The sequence below is a fragment of the Trachurus japonicus genome, chromosome 5, assembly GCF_045865225.1.
Source record: "Trachurus japonicus isolate A0001 chromosome 5, Traja_1.0".
Taxonomy (NCBI): domain Eukaryota; kingdom Metazoa; phylum Chordata; class Actinopteri; order Carangiformes; family Carangidae; genus Trachurus; species Trachurus japonicus.
The window spans coordinates 2,859,192-2,879,678 of NC_140911.1; the positions used below are offsets into that span (position 1 = coordinate 2,859,192).

Genomic DNA, 20,487 nt, shown 5'->3' on the forward strand with positions numbered 1-20,487 from the left:
GCCGCCAGGGGGCAGAGAGCGGTAGCCGCGGGAAAAACACAGCAGAAGGAGAAGAGGAAGAAGAAGAGCTCAAGAAATGTGGTAAACACACCGAGGCCTTGAGGAATTATTCACAACAACACGGACCTGGTTTGTTTTGTCGGTAAAAAATAATGATGAAATAAAATAAATACGTGTATGAAGTTTTATTGAATCGGATCGAGCTGTTTCTACACCAGAGCCACGGAGCAGGAATCTACAATTTGTCTGGTGTTTGGTAAGAAAACGCTATCGATTATTATTAGCCAGCGAGCTAATGGTGGCTAATGCTAACTTACTAACCAGAGAGTCCGACGGTTTTTTATTCACGTTTGTCGTCATATGTGCTTTTATTCACCATTAACCAGCTTGTGTGTTCGTTATAGGGTTGTATCTTTTAAATGTAATGGTTTTTGCAAACCAAAATAAACACAACAACTGATTCTGTGCGACTCACAACGGTCAACCTCAAACCAGCACGGCTTTCCAGTCACCAATCATCAATTGCAAACTAAATATATACTTTTATATAAACTAAATATATACTTATAGTTTGCATTTGTTATTCTGTAACATTTGGAGGAATCTTAAAGCAGAAGTAAGCGATCCGGTCGTTTTAATGCTGCGTTCCAGGTAGGCTTTTGAAACCGTAAATTACAGCTTCAAGTCACAACTTACGACTTTGTAGCGTTTCAGGCAACCCACTTGTGTTTTTCCGACCTGTTTTACCTGTGAAAGTCACTATAACGGCCACTCGTAACTTCCGACCCGTGAACTCGTACCAGATCGAACTGGTACGACTTCACAGGTCGGAAAAACACGAGTTACGAGTTTCCTTGAACGCACCATAACAGTCCTCAGGGCCGGCCCTAGCATTTTGGTGGCCCTAAACAAGATTTTTGTTTGTGGCCCACTCTAAGCGCAAAAACACCAAATCACATACACTGCTTAAAGGTTGACTATGTAGAATGACAAGAAAAACAACAGAAAAAGAATTCCAGCAGTCGATTGCCAGACCGTTGCTAGGTAAAACGGGCCGTTGCTAGGGACTCCGCTCTGATCAGAGGACAGCAGAGGAGGAGGACTATTAGGATATTTACCTTATGTTTCATTTTTACCGTCATTAACAGCATAATAAATGACTTGTAGCTTGTTACAGGGAGAGTGGAGGCTCTCTGCCTTCACACCGCTGCTGCTCAGAGCCTCAGAGCCTCCGCTGTCACTGCTCTCCTCAAGTTGGAAAAAAAAAAAAAAAAAAGGAGCTCCGTGGCACCGAAAGTCCGCGACGATAAACGTGCTTATGACAGATAAGACTACACAAATACACCCATCCTAACATGTATATGATAATCCAGGGGTTTTCAAAGTGTGAGGCGCGCCTCCCTTGGGGGGCGCCAGAGAGTTTGAGGGGAGGCGCGACATGAGAAAAAGGAAAAAAAAAGAAAAACTGAAAACATTCAAACAAAAGATGAGTTACATGTCACTTGCACATAGGGCTAAATGATTAATGTTTTTGCAGTAGTCTATAATTTGCAATTACACTGCGATATGATAAAACACGATCTTGTTGTAACACACAGGCTGCGATTATGCTCAACTGGTGTGTCAGGGAGCAACACAGAAGCTGTGTCCCAATTCAGGGGCTGCAGCCTTCGGAGGACCCAGCCTACGCGGTCTCCGGAGGCAACGGCTTCGGAGACTCCTCCGTCGGCCGCATCAACGGTCGGTAAATGGGACGGTCTAGCCTTCAGAGCATTACCTGATCCGAACGTAAACAACGGCGTAACGTAAACAACGGCCGGAAGTTAAACATTTAAAAGTGGCGCTTGCAACAGCTCTACCGCTCCTCCGCCCCTCACTTTTTTTTTTTCTTTTTTTTTTTAAAGAAGTAGAATAAATACAAGGGCAGTTATCATTAATATACTAATAAACAAACCATTGAACAGCAGCCAGGGGGGTAGGCTATTGAATAGAGAATAAAGAGAGCACAAGTAATGTGTTTTCATAGCTTTCTTATTAAAAGTTGTCACACACAAGATGCTTTGCCTCGCTCCTCACCTGTGCAGCCAGAGCAGAGCAGAGCTCAGCAGCGGGCAGCCACACCTCCGAGCCGGCCGCAGAGCCGGGTTACCGTGGTTACAGCACAGAGCTGCTACGTTCGATAGCTAACGGCTAGGTTGCTAATAACAACAACGGTGCAGCAAAGCATCTTGGGATACGGGAGGCCGCGAAGGATAGTAGCGGTGCATCCTCCGAATGCAGGGGAAAGGAGGACGCATTTGGAGGCTGCATTTGGAGGACCCTTCGAATTTAGACGAATTGGGACAGCCTTCGCGCAGCGCTGTGACGTAATCGGCCTTCAAATCCACCCTCCGAAGGATGCAGCCCCTGAATTGGGACACAGCTACAGTCTCACTCCCGACGCGTCATAAACTGACGCTTGGTCAGTCGCGTTGTGCACTGACGCCCAAGCTGCCCCGATGCAATCCCCTCCGCGGCGATATGTGATGCTCAGAGCGAGTGATCAGAGAGACTGTGTTGCAGGGAGAGCGGAGCTCAGCTGGCTTCGGCTGAATGTAGCACTAGTACGTCGGCTGTTCTGGTTAGAAAAAGAGGAGCGTCAGGTGCTGCGCAGCATCAGGTAGCTATAACTTAATATGAACGCAGCTCAAAGCGACCCGGTGCCTCTCACAGTGACCAAGCTCAGATAAATACATTGGATCAGCTGTATACCGCGTGTCCTCCCGCATAAAGCCACAATATAGGCTACCGCTCCTAAAAAAAAAAAAAAAAGCTGCACGTCGCAGCGGAGTTGTAAACAGCGGAGGTTTCCTCTACTACAGCTGACCAGCTGACATGTGGTCAAGACGTCCAGAGACCTGTCACAGTGTCACCTGTGCATTGATATAAACTTCAACCTCAGACTGTCTGCTTCCCAGATGATCACACAGGGAGAGCATGAAGCTGCTTGTGTGATGAGTGTGTTACAGTTCTATATCAATGTTTAGGTTTATTAGTCAGTGCTTTATGTTGTCATGATAATTAGGCTAATATATGCGTTTAATGAATCAAATATTGTTTTGGTCATAGTAACTGATAATAAATAGGCTGTTTAATTCTCTCTCTCTCTTTTTTTTTTTTTGAGGGGGGGGGGGCGCACAGCTGTTTATTTTTCATTAAGGGGGGCTCACTCTCTCACACTTTGAAAACCCCTGTGATAATCCATTCATCCACCGATTGATTATTAAAAAGGCTTGGTTGGAAACAAACGCATCCGACCGGGAGGAGGCAGGAAAACAGCGGAGAACTGAGCCACGTGTCGGCTACAGGCAGGTATGAATGTAAACAGAACGTTGACAGAAAGTCATTGTCGAGCCCGTCAAAAATATTAAAAATAATAATTCAGACTAAAAAATTTTTTTTTATGGAAAAGCAATACTTTCATTCTGTACCCCTCTAAAGGCCCCATGGATGTATTATTTTTGAAAAAATATAGCTTTTAATAAATATTCTACATATTCAACCTTTAAAACTGAATACAGACATGTTTGATAGACAGATGTAACAATACTTAAGTATTTTATGTCTAATCTTCTGCTCTAAGCACACTGAGGCCAATTTGTCCTAGAACACCGTATAAAGAAATAATTTAGGCCAAATTTTCTGAAAAATTTCAAATCCCTTGTGAAAACACTCCTTTAGTCATGAGAACAAACTCTTTTGGTGCTTGAAATAGGATATGAATACAGTAATAGATAAGTGTAGAAAACAAGTCTAAAATGAAATTTTGTAAAATCGCCTTTTGAGCATAAATGCTGTCATTCTGGCATTCTATTTTCACCAAATGTCTTAAATGTGAGATAAAAGAAGCTGAATATTGACTTCAAAGCTTCATCAGATTTTTTAAATGAGAAATGAGCTTTTTTTCCCTCTTCAAACAAAAATATTTACTAAATAAACGGAAAACACACAATTTACATTGTTCATATAATGTGTGTTGTCACTGTGTCTGTGCTGTGTGAAAGGTAAAAGAAAAAAAAAGTGTAAGAGCTCAACAGGTCTGTATACAGAGCTGGAGCTGAGTTTAAGTCTGAACTTTCTCATTTTTAAATAATCCTGCTCATCAGATGAGTCAAAACTTTCAGCGTCTGAAGCACCGTCATCACCGCTTCTCTCTCTCCTAACGATTCTGCGGGTTTGAAACTTCACCGTTGTTTTAATTGACAGGTTCGGTCTCCTCTGCCGTCTCTCTCCATGCCAGCCGCTGTAGGTAAACAATGGAGCTAAAACTGTGATAGGAAGGACCTTAGTGATCCCTGAGTGCCAATTGGTTGGCCGAAGTTGATTGACAGGCGATTCAACCAATCACGTATGCTCAAGTTGACGGACTCGGATTCAACCAATTACGCACAGTGAGAGGGGACGATGCGTGCACCATGCTCTGTTGGCTCTCAAACCCTGGCTGTGAATAACGTAGGTCATCGAGGGCGGGTGTATTTGAAAGAGGAGAGCCGTCCCTCGGTCACGGGAGCAGTTAAACCGCGTTTCTACACCGTAAAATGACCGAAATATAAACAAAAACATATCAAGACCGTCGCGTAAACGCGCGCGCCGACCTCAGTGTTTAAATGACTTGAATTGAACCCCAGTACCTTTCTGATCATGTGGCCCCACCTAACGGCTGAGGCCCTAAACAACCGCATAGAGTGTTTATGCCAGGGGCCGGCCCTGACAGTCCTCGTCGCTACGTCACCACATTCACGGCGTCCCTTGGCTGCACACACAGCCCTGCATGCCGTTCTCTCTCCTCATTGGATAAAAACTGTAGGATACGATAAATGTTTTCTCCTCGGCTCAGAGCAGAGCAGAGGGACTGAGAGACCCGTGTTTCGGTCCAAACACTCTATGTAAGTGATTGCTGTCGGAAGATATAACTATTTAAGACTTATATTAACACAAATATATCACTTACTTCTGCTTTAAGTGAAAACGCTGCTGGTATCTGATCCTAAACCATAAATATGATGAGTGAAGTGTCTCCTCATCGTCAGAGATTCAAATAACTAAACAATACAATGTTATTTTACAAAGGTATCTGCTGTGTTTTAAACTCCAACACGGTGGATTTCAGACTCTACAAACACAACAACTGATTCTGCGATACATAACTGATCAAATAATGATCAACCTCAAACCAGTGCGGCTTTCCAAACCACCAACCACCAATTGCAAACTAAACATTTAAGTCAACACAGCATGCTTATCTGTAATATTTGGACCGATCTGAACTTAAAACGTTTTAACTGTCTGATCCTAAACCATAAATGTGTTGTGAGTGAAGTTGGCAGAGTGTCTCCTCATCGTTAGGGATGCAGATGGATAATTAGAGCTGCAACACTTAATCGATTAATCGAACAATAATCAAATATTAAATTAATCGTCAACTATTTTGTTAATCGAATAATTGGTTTTAGTAGTTTTTTAAGAAAAAAAAAGTTCAAATTCTCTGATTTCAGCTTCTTAAGTGTGAATATTTCTGGTTTCTTTGTTCCTTTATGACAATAAACTGAGTCTCTCTTTGGTTTGTGGACAAAACAAGACATTTGAGGACGTCATCTTGTGGTTTGGGAAACACTGATTGATATTTTTCAACATTTTTAAAAAAATGTATTGATCAAACAACTAATCGATTAAATGTTTAAATAATCTACAGATTAATTGATAATGATAATAATGGTTAGTTCAAGCCCTATAGATAATACATAGATCCTGATCAATACAGACTCAGTGACCACAGTTTGACAACAGGAGTCCTGCAGAGTCCAGAGTTGTGTGTCCTCTCATAAATAATAATAATAGCAGTAATTTCAGAGTGGAATAGGTTTAGATGTTTTCTTTGTTAATTACCAAACTTCATAAAGCCAGATCTCTGCAAAAAACACCAGATTATATCAGGACAGAGACGTGCTGTATATTAATGTTTACATTATGTGACTGCAAGCTGCAAAACCACATACTCAAAACAACACCATAATACATTTTTATTCTTATTTTATAAGTTATTAGTTGCAGGGATAGTGCACATCAATAAACATTGCTGTAAATGTGCCAGAGTTATCCAAAAAGGCCAGAATCTTTTGCAATGTCATCCTAAAACAGAATATAAGAGGAAGGAGGTAGCTACATGATACATGCAAACAATGAAATGAGATACAAAAAATGTTAATAATATAGAGACAAGGACAACAGACAGTAGACAACAAACATTATTAAACACTGAACAGTCATGCAGAGCAAAAACATTAACTTTACATTAAAAGCATGTACAGTGTATAAGATACATAAAGCAGATTAAAGCAGAACATGCATGCAGGTACATGGAAACATAGATCTTTTCTTGTGCCACTAATTCATTCTGTATTGGAAAAAACAGAGCAGAACTGAACTTGACTGATGCTCATCCTGCAGTGACATCACCATTGGACAACAGACTGACTCGTTGCTTCTCTACACTGCAGATAGTCTGATGTGGTGAGACCACAGCAGGTTTCCAGTCTGAACCACAGCAGAGAAACCACCACACCCTGTTACCAGTACAGTAGTGCAGCTCCACTTCAGCCTGCTCTCTGTCCTGCAGCATTGTTACCTTCACGTCCTACAAAATTCCTCCTTAATCAGACATTTGGGAGGTTTTATCCGTTGGGACTGTTGCTGGATGCAGTAAAGAAACATTTTTTTATTTGTACTTTGTAATATCTCTCCTCTGCTGCCTCCTTTGCTTCCTTCCTGAGCCACCGTGCCAAGGTATTGTTGCATAACAGTCAGGGAGGTGTGGTGTCATGTCGGTGTGTTGTGGTTTTCAAAACATTGCTTGTCCTGTTGCAGGTCAGGATTCTAATGAAAACCACTTAATTTTACCACATATCCAATTTTCGATGACTTTAATGGCAAGTTTTACTGTTAACAATGGTTTTCAATGGTTTATTTTGCACAAGAAGAATAAAATAAGTTACAAATCAAAAACACTAAAACAGATAACATACAGTGCAGAAAGAGGCAAATTTAGAATATCACAAAAGTAATGCACAAATGATGATAGAAAAAAATATGTTCATACAAAGTTAAAGAAAAATAACTGGATACCAATACTTACAGGTGAATAATTAAATGTTTCTTTAAGCACTTTTTAATTTAAAACATTTCATGGATGAACATTTTTTCCTTAGATGGGAGTATCTATTCCATAACATTGCACCTTTTATATTATAACATATTGAAAATTGCACTCTACATGTAAAACAATTGGGAGGATGAAGAGGTAAAGCTTATTGAGTTAAATGAGAATGAACGTCTGAGTCTGGTCTAAAATAATCCTTAAAGTGTCCAAGTATATTGTCTCAATTTAATGCTTTATATGGAAAAAGACATGCTTGATATTATATTAATATTATAAATGTTAAAAATCGGGGCAGAGGGAGTTTATGAAGTTTATCTGTTGGTTTCTTTTCCTCCTTACATCTGAGTCATTGAACCTCAGCAACACAACAACACCTCATCCTGTAATCTGCAGATGAGCTGTTGCCAGGAGATGAAGCCTCCATATTCTGCAGCTTCTGCTTAGTCACCAACTGTTGGATCTGCACAAGCAATTTCTCATCGTCTTTAGACAGCATGTGTTATGAGTTTCAAAGCCAATGTGTCTTAGGAGAAATGATAATATTTTCCTCCCTCACACCTGCTATGTTCACATGATCACAGACTCTCACTAAAAATCAAATATAGTCAAAATATAATTACATTACTAATTATATACACAAGATATTCCGTGTCTATTAATATAGGACCAGTTATTGATCCCCCAGGAGAAAAGTTTGAAATATTTCAGTAATTATTTGTCATCTATACCAAATCTTTAAAGGGATAGTTCAACATTTTGGCAAATTGGCCCATTGCCATAATCCCTATAGTCATAGCAGTAGGTTTGTTACCTTTAATTGTCAGTGCAAGCTATTTTTAGAAATGCGGAGCAGAGCCGTGAGCTGCTCAGAGCTACGCTACGGAGGCTCATGGGATTTCTTGGTTTCCCTCATCAAACTCATCAAATACACAATCCAACAACTCCACAACGCTCTGGCGGACAAGTTGTGACCTGCACATTCACCACGCTATGAGATAATAACAGAACGTTACCAGACAGAGTTGTTTTAGAGGAAGAATCGTTGCCATTTAGAAATGAGATCACGATTCTTTTTAAAACTATTTATCGTGCAGCCTTAGTTTGTGACATATATTTGTACATAGTGTCTTAATAATTTATTCTGTCCTTTTTTTTGCTCCTCTTTTACAACTCCACAACTGAATTTCCCATAAGTGGGATCAATAAAAAGTCTTATGTCTCCTAAAATATGAGAATTTTCTAGCAGAAACCTTCAATAACACGTTTTAATTTTTGAACTTTGGTTTACTGCTTCCCTTTGTTTTGTTTTGCATCCTTTTTCACTCCATTTCTTCTCTTTTGTCTTTATACATATCCATATTACAGTGTTACGGGAATGTTGTTATTATCATCATTGTTATTATTTATCTTATGTGTATTAGATTTTTTTTTCTTTTCATTTTTTGTCCAGATTGTTGCCACTCTTGTCTCTATTATTCTGTGTCATATTTGTGTTGTCTGTCACTCATCTTGCACAATAAAGAAAATAAATGAATAACTTTGTGTTTGTTTTTTGTCTTGCATGCAGATCTGCAGGATTGAAGCGAAGCGACTTCTCTTCTCCGAGGCTGCGGCCCTTCATGACCCGTTCCTCTGTGTGTGTGTGTGTGACTGTTTTCCGGGTCACGTGAGCCGCTCCCTCACACACATGAGATGAGTGCTCCTCTTTTCCCCCCGCGCTGGGCCGAGCGCCATGCCTGACCGGGACAGCTCCTACCTGTCAGGCGGCAGCGGCGGGAGTCTGGGCGAGGACGGAGGAGGACCCGGGTCCGGTTTGGCGGGCGGCTCGGCTGAGGGCAGAGGGAGTTCAGGAGGAAGCAGCGGCAGCGTCGGAGGAGGAGGAGGAAACATCTCTGGCTCCGGGAGCATGGGGGGAGGAGGGGCGCTCGGTAACGGCAACAGCTGTGGGAACGGCAGCGGCGGCGGCGGGCTGGCGCTGGACGGCGTCTGCAGAGACTTCATACGCAACGTGTGCAAGCGAGGGAAACGCTGCCGCTTCAGACACCCGGACTTCAACGAGGTGCCGGATCTCGGCGTGCAGAAGAACGAGTTCATCTTCTGCCACGACTACCAGAACAAGGAGTGCATGCGCTCCAACTGCCGCTTCGTGCACGGCTCCAAGGAGGACGAGGACTACTACAAGAAGACGGGCGAGCTGCCGCCGCGGCTGCGAGGGAAGGTGGCGGCGCGGCTCGGCCTCTCGCCCATGGACCTCCCCCACAGCCGCGGCGAGGTGCCCATCTGCAGAGACTTCCTGACCGGAGAGTGCCAGAGGGGCAACAAGTGTAAATTTCGCCACGTGAAAAAAGACTTCGAGTACGAGCCGTCCAGAGTGGGCGTGGGCGGCGTGATGGGGCCGGGCGCCAGCGGCATGGTGAACCCCGGCGGCGGGATGGGTGGCGGCGGCGGCGGCGGAGTCGGCGGCGGCGGCGTTTGTGGCGGGATGCAGGGGCTGGTGGGAAGCGGAGGAGGGAGCAACATCATCGGGATGGGCTGCCCCAGCTTGGGCGGCTGCAGAGATCCGGGCATCGCGGGGATCGGCGGCGTGGGCGGTGGCGTCGGCGGCGGGATGATGAGCGGCTGCCTGGCGATGAGCTCGGCGGGGCCGCGGCGCTTCGACAGGACCGCGTGCTCCGTGTACGATCCGCTGCTGGAGAACGGGCTGTTCGACGCCGGCTCGCTGGAAGCCTCCATGGACCACACGGCGCTGCAGCTGAAGCGGCGGCGGCTGGAGGGGCTGCGGCTCGCCGACGGGAGCATCGGTGCACACTACGAGCTGGGAATCCAGGCCGCGCTGCAGCCACGGCCGCTGGAGTACCGGTTCCTGGAGGAGGAAAACTCTCTGCTGAGGAAGAGGGTGGAGGAGCTGAAGAAGCAGGTCAGAGGAGGAGACATCCATTCACTAATGATCCTAGATACGATCGTACGGTGGCCGACAAGGGCAAACGCATCGCAAATGGCCAAACGCTGCAAAAACAGAAATGATGCAAAACCAAAAAACACGAACAAATGCTGCGATCACAGAAACGATGCAGAACCAAAAACATGCAAACCCACAAAACAAATGCAACAGAAAATGCTTCAAATACCAAAAAACGCACAAAACCCCAAAACAGATACAGGACAGAAATGCTGCATATTCACTCCAAAACTACAGTCGTCCTCCAGGCCTCTAGGGGGAGCTGACCTGAGGGATGGACCAGTCCCTTTAAGTTTGGCTAACTTTTGGAGAGGCGGAATAAAAACGCTCCTTTTATGTCTTTTTTTTTTTAAACGCTCGGTCGTAATCTTTTGCAATATTATAGAAGAGCAACAGATTTCTGTAGCTGATGTTAAGTTGATTTTCCTTTGTTGATAAAACAAACGGGAGCTTCAGACGATACTGAGCGCGTCAACTTGAGACTCTCAAACATGTTATCTTTCTTGAAGTGAACAAACCCCTCGGTGTTTGTTCGAAGCCATTTGACATTGTTTGTGAAATTAAATTGTGGTTCTGTGGGATGTAAACAGCCTAAGATCCATCCGCTCCCATTCATTCATGCAGGGACAGACAGAACTACTGCAGAATAGGAGACATTAAAGAGAAAATCTTCAGATTCATTCCCCACGAGCCCCAGGTTGAATTTGCCTGGAATTGTCCTTTAACTAACTTTATCCTTATTATTAGTCACTGTAACTACTTTCCAAGAGAGAAAGAGTGTTGTGATGGCATTTAACAATAGTTTTCTCTCGTCTACATCGTTGCCTCATATTGGACATCTGAGTGATCAAAGAGATTACCTTAAATTTAAACACAACACTCTGGTGTATTTGCAGCGTTTTTCTGTTGCATTTGTTTCGTGAGTTTGCATGTTTTTGGTTCTGCGATTGCAGCATTTCTCAGTTGCAGCGTTTCTGTTATGCAATGCAAATCAATGTGTTACCAAAGTCCGAACAAATAATTGAATTGTATCAGCCGTTGAATCAGATTGAATTATGCTGCCAAATAAAACTGTTCACTGTTAGACACTAATACAGACCTGTCACATGACGCTGATGTGAACGCTCTGTTTTAAGCAGCAGTTTGTCACTTTTGCAGCATGAGCATAGGAAAACATTTTTGATTTAGTCTATTTACTGTCTTTAAAATTAATATCTCTTCATTATTTCTGAGTGAAAGCAGCTGTAAAGAGTTTAATTGGAACCACACAGTGATCCTGAAGACTGTGAGAAAATCAGATTTACACATAAAAGTAAATTTCAAGTCATATTTTACAGAGTTAATGTGGTGAATGCATGAAACTAACCAAGCGGAGGTAAACAGATATAATCAGGGGTGCAAACTTGTCACCTTTCGGCGAAATTCGCCGTTTTGGATCCCAAATTGGTCATTTGTGTGATTCGTGTAAATCCGCAATAAAAAAAAATTTGAGAGAGGGGGGGGGGGGGTCCGGCGAGGCAAGCCGAGCCGAGCCAATGCACCTGTCTCTTTAAGGCGCATGCAGCTTATCTGGATGACAACGAGTGGTGGCAGCGCTCCTCTTCTGTCCAGCAATACACACCTGAAGCTTCACTTTTAATACAGACTAACTAACGCGACTTTTTGAGCATGGCGAGTGAAGAGTCGGAGCTAGAAGATGCGCCAGCAGCGTTGTATAGGTGCTGTATGGGACCGCGTGTGTGTGATGATCGTGATCGCGGCCAATTAGCGATTAGCGCGTTTAGCTTTTATTAGCGCTGCAGCGACCTGAGCAGCAGGAGGAGGAGGAGGAGGAGGAGGAGGAGGTTGACTGACTGACAGGACACCTGCCTCTGTTTCACTTTATGTTGCTGGTAAATAATGTGGTTGTAAAAGTAGTAGGCTAAAGTTAAATTATTTAGTATGCACTAATTAAAGGGGCAGAGCTTTAAGAGACATTTTAGCTTTTATATTTTATAAGATATAATTTTTGTAAGAACCACAATTAATAAATATAGGTTATATATTTCAGTGAATATCTAATTGTTCTTAGCATTTGTTAGATAACTTTCTTTGCCCAGTAAATTAAAACATGTTGGAACTATCAATGTCTCCTCCCTTGCCACCAGAATCTCACTACTTTTAACCTCAGACTGTTGGATCAGATGTCAGACTGCCTCATTCTTTAAGTTTTAACCTGAATATACAAGTCATGATTGATTTTCCCAACGATCAAAGTATACGAAACCGAACCGAAAACCATGACCACAAAACCGTGAACTGAACCGTTTGCTTGAACATCTTTTAAATACATATTGCCACTTAATATGTTTTATGTAGCCTATGGCATTTTTAAGCTTCATGTGTGTTATTGGAAAGAAAGAGCAGCGCTGCCTCGGAGCATAGCCTACGTACAGAAAACACATTTACATCAATAAATAAATGTTTCACAATGAACCAATCAGTCTGTATTAAATTTTATTTAGTTTGAAGGCAAGGTTTGCAAGGTTCATCTGATAGACATCGAGGGACAGATTCTCCAAGTTTTGCACAGCTTTTGCTCATGCTAAACCTGCATAGGCTGAAGACCCCCTTCACATGTTTCAAAACCAAACACAGAGAGACAGATTGTGCAGGTTTAACAGGAGCAAAAGCTGTGCAAACCTGAGTAAATCTGGACCCTAGTCTCGTGCTAAAATTGACTGTAAATTCACCTTTAAAGTTGGTTTTTAAAAAAAATTCCCCGGGGGAGCATGCCCCCGGACCCCCCTAGGGGGTCGGTATCTTGTCACCTTTTTTACCCCTGATGAGTTTGCACCCCTGATAATAGTCCTGCTATTTAAACTCTAGAAAACAGCTGACCTGCATGAGTTTTCACACAGTCATCTGACAAACACACACACCAGAGAATTTATTTGGGCACATTAGAAAAAAAAGAAGAGTTAAAGTCTTTATTCTGGAAAAAGAAAAATGTGTAGAAGTAATGATGTAAAGCGCTGTACGGCACAAATGTGAAGACATTTTTGGCCGGCGGTAAAAAAGTTCTTTGTTTTTAATTATAATTTATTTAAAGGGATAGTTCACCCAAAATTGAAATTTCACTCATTATCTACTCACCCTCATGTGGACTAAGGGCTGGGAGAAGTTTCAGAGTCCTCCGTGGCTTCTCTGAGTTACAGGGGGTCTCGGCGTAGCAGTGCATGTCCATATAACGGTTGCAAATGGATACCAACTGTCTTCGTAACAAAAAGACACACCAAAAAACATCCAAATACCTCCATGCTGCTCCTATGTAATGTCCGTCTTGTATTGAAGCCCCGAAATGCGAAATTGTCCCGAAAAAAATTTATTAAGTCTATATTTCAAGCTTGTTTTGTGGTGGAAGCTCCTCTTCCCGGGAAGCAGCATGGAGGTATTTGGATGTTTTTTGGTGTGTCTTTTTGTTACGAAGACAGTTGGTATCCATTTGCAACCGTTATATCCAGCCCTTAGTCGACATGAGGGTGAGTATTTTGGGTGAACTATCCCTTTAATATTGTTGCAGCTCTGTGGTCACAAGCTGCTGCTGCACAGACGTTTCTTCTTTTTCTAATCAAAGTCTTGTGTGTGTTTTTCTCATCAGGTTTCCAATCTCATCGCCACCAACGAGGTTCTCCTGGAGCAGAACGCCCAGTTCCGCAGCCAGACCAAGGTGATGACCCTGACCTCCACGCCGGCGCCGTCGGAGCAGAGCCTGCCCCCGGTGGGCGCGGTGAGCTCCTACAACCACAGCATCGCCCAGACGCACACCACGCTGAGCAGCGCCGGGCTGCAGCCGCGGCCCGTCACGCAGCAGGACCTGGTCGCCTCCACCGGCGCCCAGTCCGCGCAGCCGTCCAACGCCGGCGCGCCGCCCAGCGCGCCGCCGCCGCACCTCGGAGCGGAGATCACGCCACTCTCCGCCGCCCTTGCGCAGACCATCGGCATGGCTCCTCCGGTCTCCATGGCGCCCGTGGCCGTGTCCGTGGCGCCCGTGGCCGTGTCGATGTCGATGACGCAGCCTATCCCGGGCATCACCATGAGCCACGCCACCACGCCGATGGTGTCGTACCCCATCGCCAGTCAGAGCATGAGGATCACCACGCTGCCGCACTAACCGACGACCGGAGCATCCGATGAAACACACGCTCTGTTTTTATTTGTACAAATTTAAAGGGATAGTTCAACATTTTTGTAAATTCTCCTCTCAACCTTAAGCTCTATAGTCACAGCAGTAGGTTCGTTACCTTTAATTATCGGTGCATGTTGTTTTGAGATCGGCGGGGCAGAGACGTGAGCTGCTCAGTGAACACAATGGAGGTCAATCAAATAAAAATACACAATCCAACAACTCCAAAACGGTCTGGTGGACAAGTTGTGACATGCACATTCACCGCGCTATGAGATAATCAAGTAACATTATAGAACATTATGACACATGAAGCAGATACTCAGAACTACTTTGCACTTTTTGAAATCCCTCCGCCCAGCAGCCGTATCTGGAATGTAGTTCCGGCTGCATTTCCCTCTAAAACAACTCTGTCTGGTAACGTTCTCTCTCTCATAGCGTGGTGAATGTGCAGGTCACAACTTGTCCACCAGACCGTTTTGGAGTTGTTGGATTGTGTATTTGATGAGTTTGATGAAAGAAAAGCAAAAGTACCGTGCGCCGTGCAGAGCTCACGTCTCTGCCCCGCTGATCTCAAAACAACATGCACCGATAATTAAAGGTAACGAACCTACTGCTCTGACTGTAGGGATTATGGTGAGAGGAGAACTTGCCAAAATGTTGAAATATCCCTTCAAACGTGACTGATGACTGAGGTTATAGAGACACTTCCTGTGTTTGTCCACCAGGGGGCAGAATAAAGACATTTCTCTGTGCAGCCTCTGTGGCCACATAACAAACATTTTTCCTACTGAGCTGTGAACTCTGTTTCCAGTCTTTGAAACACGAAAGACACCAAAAAAAAGAATCAACAAACAGAAAGTATGAGTTGTGTTTTGAGCCGTTTTCTTTCTGCAGGAACTGCTGCTGTGTCTCGGCTCTGTTGGTTGACTGGGACATGAAGAGACAGTTTGTGTTGGATCTTTTTTTTTGTGTGTGGTTTGCTCTTCTATGTAAATTAACTTTGGTACTACACATTTAGAAAAAAAAAACAGAGTAATAACAACCACTGAAAAATGAACCTGGTGTTATGTGTTTCCTTCTTGTCCACAGACAGGATACAGTCGTGTGTGTGTTTACAGTGGCATTAGCTTGAGTTGTTATGGGTGGAGTCGCTCTGTTTAAACTTTAATATAACACCACCACCAACCCCCCCTCCTCCTCCTGCTGCTCCTGTTCCTTCAGTAGCTTCACATCCGTGTGGTTCTTCAAACAAGAGGGAGGCATATGGGGGAAATTAACCACCCATGGCGGCAGCATGCATGTGCACGTGCACGCTCATGGCGGATTTAGGGACAGAGGAGGAGAGTGCCCAGTCTGCTTTTTCTAAAATAAACACAAAGTATTGTCCTGCAGCTGACACCGAGCCCTGAATGCACCACACATGGAGGCACGTGACGATAATAATATTCCCCATCATCATCATCATCACCCAGGTGAATTTATTTATTTACCTTTTTTAAAAGAAGTGATAGATAGATAGATAGATAGATAGATAGATAGATAGATAGATAGATAGATAGATAGATAGATAGATAGATAGAGCACAGTTGCTTCTTTTTAAGTATTTTTTTTATGAATTGTGTATTTTATTCTTTGTATCATTTTTTTTGCATTGCTATGCATATATTTATTTAGTATTCAATGTCCTGCTTTTTTCTTCTTTAAAGGTTGCTGTCACAAACTAGTAGTAGTAGTAGTAAACCTTTATTTAACCAGGCAAGAATTGCTAAGAATACATTCTTATTAGGGCAATGGCCTGGTAGGAGGTGAAAGACCTCCTAAGGGGCAAGGGAGAGGGGGAGTATAACATTAAAATATAGACAATAAAAGCACATATGACAACAGTGACACAAAAGAAAAGAAGAATAGAGACAGTAGGCCTAACATATAGCAATGACTACTAATAAACTAAACTAATTTCCCCTCTGGGATAAATAAAGTATAATCCATAGACTGTAGATAGATAGATTTTTTAAATTAACTTTATTTGGAAGCAATTTTACACATTTCATTCCCCCCCATCTTTTTATCCCTCCCGCAAAATTCCCAACCCACCCAAAGGAGAATAATTCTCATTGTACATCCAATAGTAACCTGTAAACAGTACAGAATGCATACAGCAAATACATGAATAAGACAAATAATGAAACAAATCAATATGTAAATAAAATAAAAATGTTGAACCAAACCAAACAAAGCCAAGAGAGAATGAGGAGAGATGTTGTTCAAGCCTGGAACAGAACCAAAACATGTGGGTCAGCTGCAGTAGCTCATTGTTTGCACCGCAATTAATATATTAAGAGAAAAAAAACTGCTTGTCACTCCTTGTAAAAGTGTTCACCTTTGCACCACGTGACGCTGCAGTAATGACGGCCACTGTATTGAATTAGATGACTTTGTGTTTGCGCAGCAGCAGCGAAAGAGTCAAGGATGCATTTTTTCTTTTTTGGCCAATGGGGCGTGTCTTTCTTTCCTCCAGATAACGGGACAGCGAGAGGAGAGGAGAGCCAACCGACCGTCAGTCAGTCAGTCCTCCAGGGCCCCAGCACAGACAGGACAGACGGCCCCACCTCACCTCGGCAGCATCGAACACGGTCCAAACAAAACACCAGGAGGAGGAGAAGATGATGCGACACGGACGGAAAGTCGTTTAAAAACAACAGAGAGACGGAATGGCAGAGTGAAGTTCCGCTCATGCGCTCTAGTCTGTAGAGATAGTTTAGTTGCCTTTTCCATATATAAAATAATAGTAAACAGTAGCCTATTCCAGATTTGACTTAGTTTTGGGGATTCTCCACAATGCAAAGCGACAAATCGGAACCGACGGAACCCACCGGTAAGGGCAGCGGCACCGAGAGCGCGAGCGACTTGGAGCAGAAGCCGGAGAGCGCGAGCGCCGTGGCCACGCAGGACCCGCAGCCCAGAGGGATCAGCGCCGTCGCGGTTCTCTGGACTTTCGGGAAATGTCTGGGCGCGCTGCTGCCCGTCTACCTGGCCGGCTACTACCGGGTCAGCACCAGCCTGCTGGTCTTCGGCATGATGGTCTACACCGGCTGGAAGCACGCGCGGGAGGCCAAGGAGGCGCGGCTGAAGTCGGCCATCCAGCTGCTGGACACCGAGCAGGACGAGTACCACAACCACACGTCCAAGAAGGTGTCCAAGATCAAGAGAGACCTTCCTGCGTGGGTAAGAAGACATGTGTCCTCCTGTCTCTGATCCATTCAGAACCCACCTTGACCTAAAGTAACCTCACATTATGTAAAACCAAGGTGAAAAAAAACCAGACAGCTGGTCCCTGAAGGCACCATGAAGAGATTTTCAGCTGCTCTGGATTCACACACTGCAACAACTCTAAATCTTACCAAGAATATTTGTCTTATTTCTAGTCAAAATGTCATTTTCTAGTCAAAACAAATCTCATTATACCTAAAATGAGTATATATGTATACATATACATACATAGTCATGCAGTAGCTTGTTTTTAAACACAGTGGAGCAAGTTTTTCTTTATTACAAGCACAAAACACTTCCTTTCACTGGCAGATTTTTCTACTTATTTCAAGTGAAAATTAGTTTGAAACAAGTGAAAATGATCTAAAAACAAGTTAATTTTTAGGTGATGAGTCTTATTTAAAGTGGAAAGAGATTAGTTTTGACTAGAAATGAGTGCATTATTCTACTGTAGTCCCTAAACTAAACCTTCTTCACACTCACTGTAGTTCTGGTTCTGTTGGTTCTGCAGCAGAAAGAGTTAAAGGAAATGTTTTCCTCCTGCAGACAAAGAACTGTTGTTCCACTCTTTTATTTTTTCTTTTCTTTTCTCCAGTTTTTAAAAAACTTCTCCTCGTCTTCCTGAGGAGTTTGAGTCTTTAGTGACACATGCAAACGTGCGTCAGAATCATCATATACCATCTTCCTCACACTTCCTCTCACTGTGGCCAGATTTGTTGTGGTGTGTGTGTGTGTGTGTGTGTGTGTTGCCTGTAACATAACACCCTATAATCATATGTACAGTTTTATCTGGGATCTCTACCGAGTCGTCTCCGTCTCATAGTAAATGAACCAAACATGGACGTGCCTGAAACCCACATGTGCCTGTTTTTTTTCTGTTTAACTCTGAATATCTCGTTGGCCACACCCTAAAGATCTTTTTCTTTCCTGTGTGTACTTGTTTCAGGAGGGGGGAGTGATTTCATTTGAGTCATCGCTTGCGTAACGTAGCGAGGGCACGCTGCTCATTAAAGTATTAAAAATCAGGCATCTTCCTCAGTCAGTCATGCCCAGTTTGCCCAGTGTTGTTATTACAGACAGTCCTGGAATAAAATGGTGGAGAGGAGACGTTTCACACACACTCACTCTGCAAAAACTGACCTCAGTGCAAAGATAAATCATATGCAATGCAAAAACTCAAAATCTTTCCAAGAATATTTGTCTTATTTCTTGCAAAAATGTCTAATTTCTTGTCAAAACTAATCTCTTTCCACTTTAAATAAGAAAAACTTCACTCTATCAGATTTTTCTACTTATTTCAAGTGAAAATAGACTTGAAATAAGTAAAAAGTGTCCAAAAACAAGCTGCTTTTGTATGTGTAACTATATAAATATACTTATTTTAGGTATAATTAGCTTTATTTTGACTAGAAATGACATTTTGACTAGAAATAAGACAAATATTCTTAGTAAGATATTGAGTTTTGCAGTGTAATATCTTTGTATAATATAGTTGAATAGTTTTGTTTGTTTGTGTTTTCTGTAACATTAAAAGTGCTGTTAATATTAAATGATATTATCTGAATCATTTCCCTGATGATGATGTCATCTCATTGTGTTTCTCTCTGTCCGTCAGGTCAACTTTCCAGATGTGGAGAAGGTTGAGTGGCTCAATAAGGTAACAAGCTTCTTTTCCTGTTTGTTTCCCTCTTTGTCGATAATAAACACAGTAAACACACACACACACGCATGTCTGTCCCCCAGCTGTTGTGCTGATTGACACTCGGTTGTGTATATATTCTAATAGCTAGCTGCTAGCTGATGGATGGTAGCAGGAACAGCCATTAGTGTATCCAGCCAGTCAGAGTGTCTGTGCTGCAGAGAGCCGGCCCAGTGCCAGGGAAAGCTCTCTCAACATTTCCATTTCATTGCAGAGCAGCTCAGAGGAAGGAGGCGGAGCTGCTCAGTCAGTAACACCCCCCCTCTATACAAATGAAACTGCAGAAATCATCCACCCCCCCTGCTCTGCTCTGCTCTCCAACTTTCTCCTGCTCGAGGCCACTGATATAGATTTACAGAAATAAAAGTATCCAGGGAGCACGAGATCATCTGAGCGTCTGTGAGAAGACAAAGCAGAGATTTGAGACTTTTTTCCTGGAGGGGGGAGAGGGGGGGGTCACCAGATTCCCCTGTTGATCGAGCTTCACCCACAGCAACAGCAGCAGCAGCAGCAGGCGGTTGATGACTCACACTTTACTTATGCTGAACTGGAACACACTTAGTTTCTACAGTCCCACAGAAACACAAACTTGGACACACAACCAAACACACACAGCCTCTGCTGCTTTTTGTTCTTTTCTTCTTGTTGGGAATGAAAACTCTGCAGGTTTATGCAGCAGCAGCAGAAGCAGCATTAAAGGCTCTCATGAACTACACTGCAAAAACTCAAAATCTTTCCAAGAATATTTGTCTTATTTCTTGTCAAAATGTCTCATTTCTAGTCAAAACTCATGTCTTTCCACTTTAAATAAGACTCATCACCTAAAAACTAACTTGTTTTTAGATCATTTTCATTTGTTTCAAACACATTTTCACTTGCAGTAAGTAGACAAATCTGCCAGTGTAAGATTTTTCTACTTATTTCAAGTGAAATATGCTTGAAATAAGTAAAAAAGTGTCTAAAAACAAGCTACTTTTGTACGTATAACTATGTATGTATGAAGATATTTATTTTGGGTATAATGAGATTTGTTTTGACTAGAAATGACATTTTGACTAGAAATAAGACAAATATTCTTGGTAAGATGTTGAGTTTTTGCAGTGTATGAAAAACAAATGTCTCTGTTCTTGTGGAGTATTTACAGTACAGGCTTTAATACTGTGAACACAAGCAGAAGAACAACGACGCCGTTCATT

The 20,487-nt window shown here is 43.0% G+C and overlaps 2 protein-coding genes across 3 annotated transcripts in view; both read left to right on the forward strand.

The window, feature by feature from the left end:
* The first annotated feature begins 30 nt into the window (after nt 1-30).
* On the forward strand, nt 31-14,727 carry zc3h10 (zinc finger CCCH-type containing 10). The gene is made up of 3 exons (XM_085775592.1): nt 31-256; nt 8,763-10,112; nt 13,795-14,727. Exons 2-3 carry the CDS (start codon nt 8,928-8,930, stop codon nt 14,305-14,307), a joined length of 1,698 nt encoding a protein of 565 aa, XP_085631718.1. The 5' UTR covers nt 31-256; nt 8,763-8,927; the 3' UTR covers nt 14,308-14,727.
* Nucleotides 14,728-16,882: 2,155 nt separating this feature from the next.
* Nucleotides 16,883-20,487, forward strand: part of esyt1b (extended synaptotagmin-like protein 1b) — a 33,914-nt gene continuing 30,309 nt past the window's right edge. The window contains exons 1-2 of one of the 2 annotated variants that reach the window (XM_085775593.1): nt 16,883-17,547; nt 19,208-19,249. In XM_085775593.1, coding sequence (XP_085631719.1) covers nt 17,161-17,547; nt 19,208-19,249 — 429 coding nt within the window. In that variant the 5' untranslated portion in view covers nt 16,883-17,160. The remainder of the gene's footprint in view (nt 17,548-19,207; nt 19,250-20,487) is intronic. The other variant, XM_085775594.1, reaches the window with a different exon arrangement.

Excerpts from the sequence above, each read along its gene's own strand:
- zc3h10 (XM_085775592.1), top strand. The coding sequence starts at position 8,928 with ATGCCTGACCGGGACAGCTCCTACCTGTCAGGCGGCAGCGGCGGGAGT. Across the intron at positions 10,113-13,794 it reads TGGAGGAGCTGAAGAAGCAG|GTTTCCAATCTCATCGCCAC; the intron begins GTCAGAGGAGGA and ends TTTTCTCATCAG.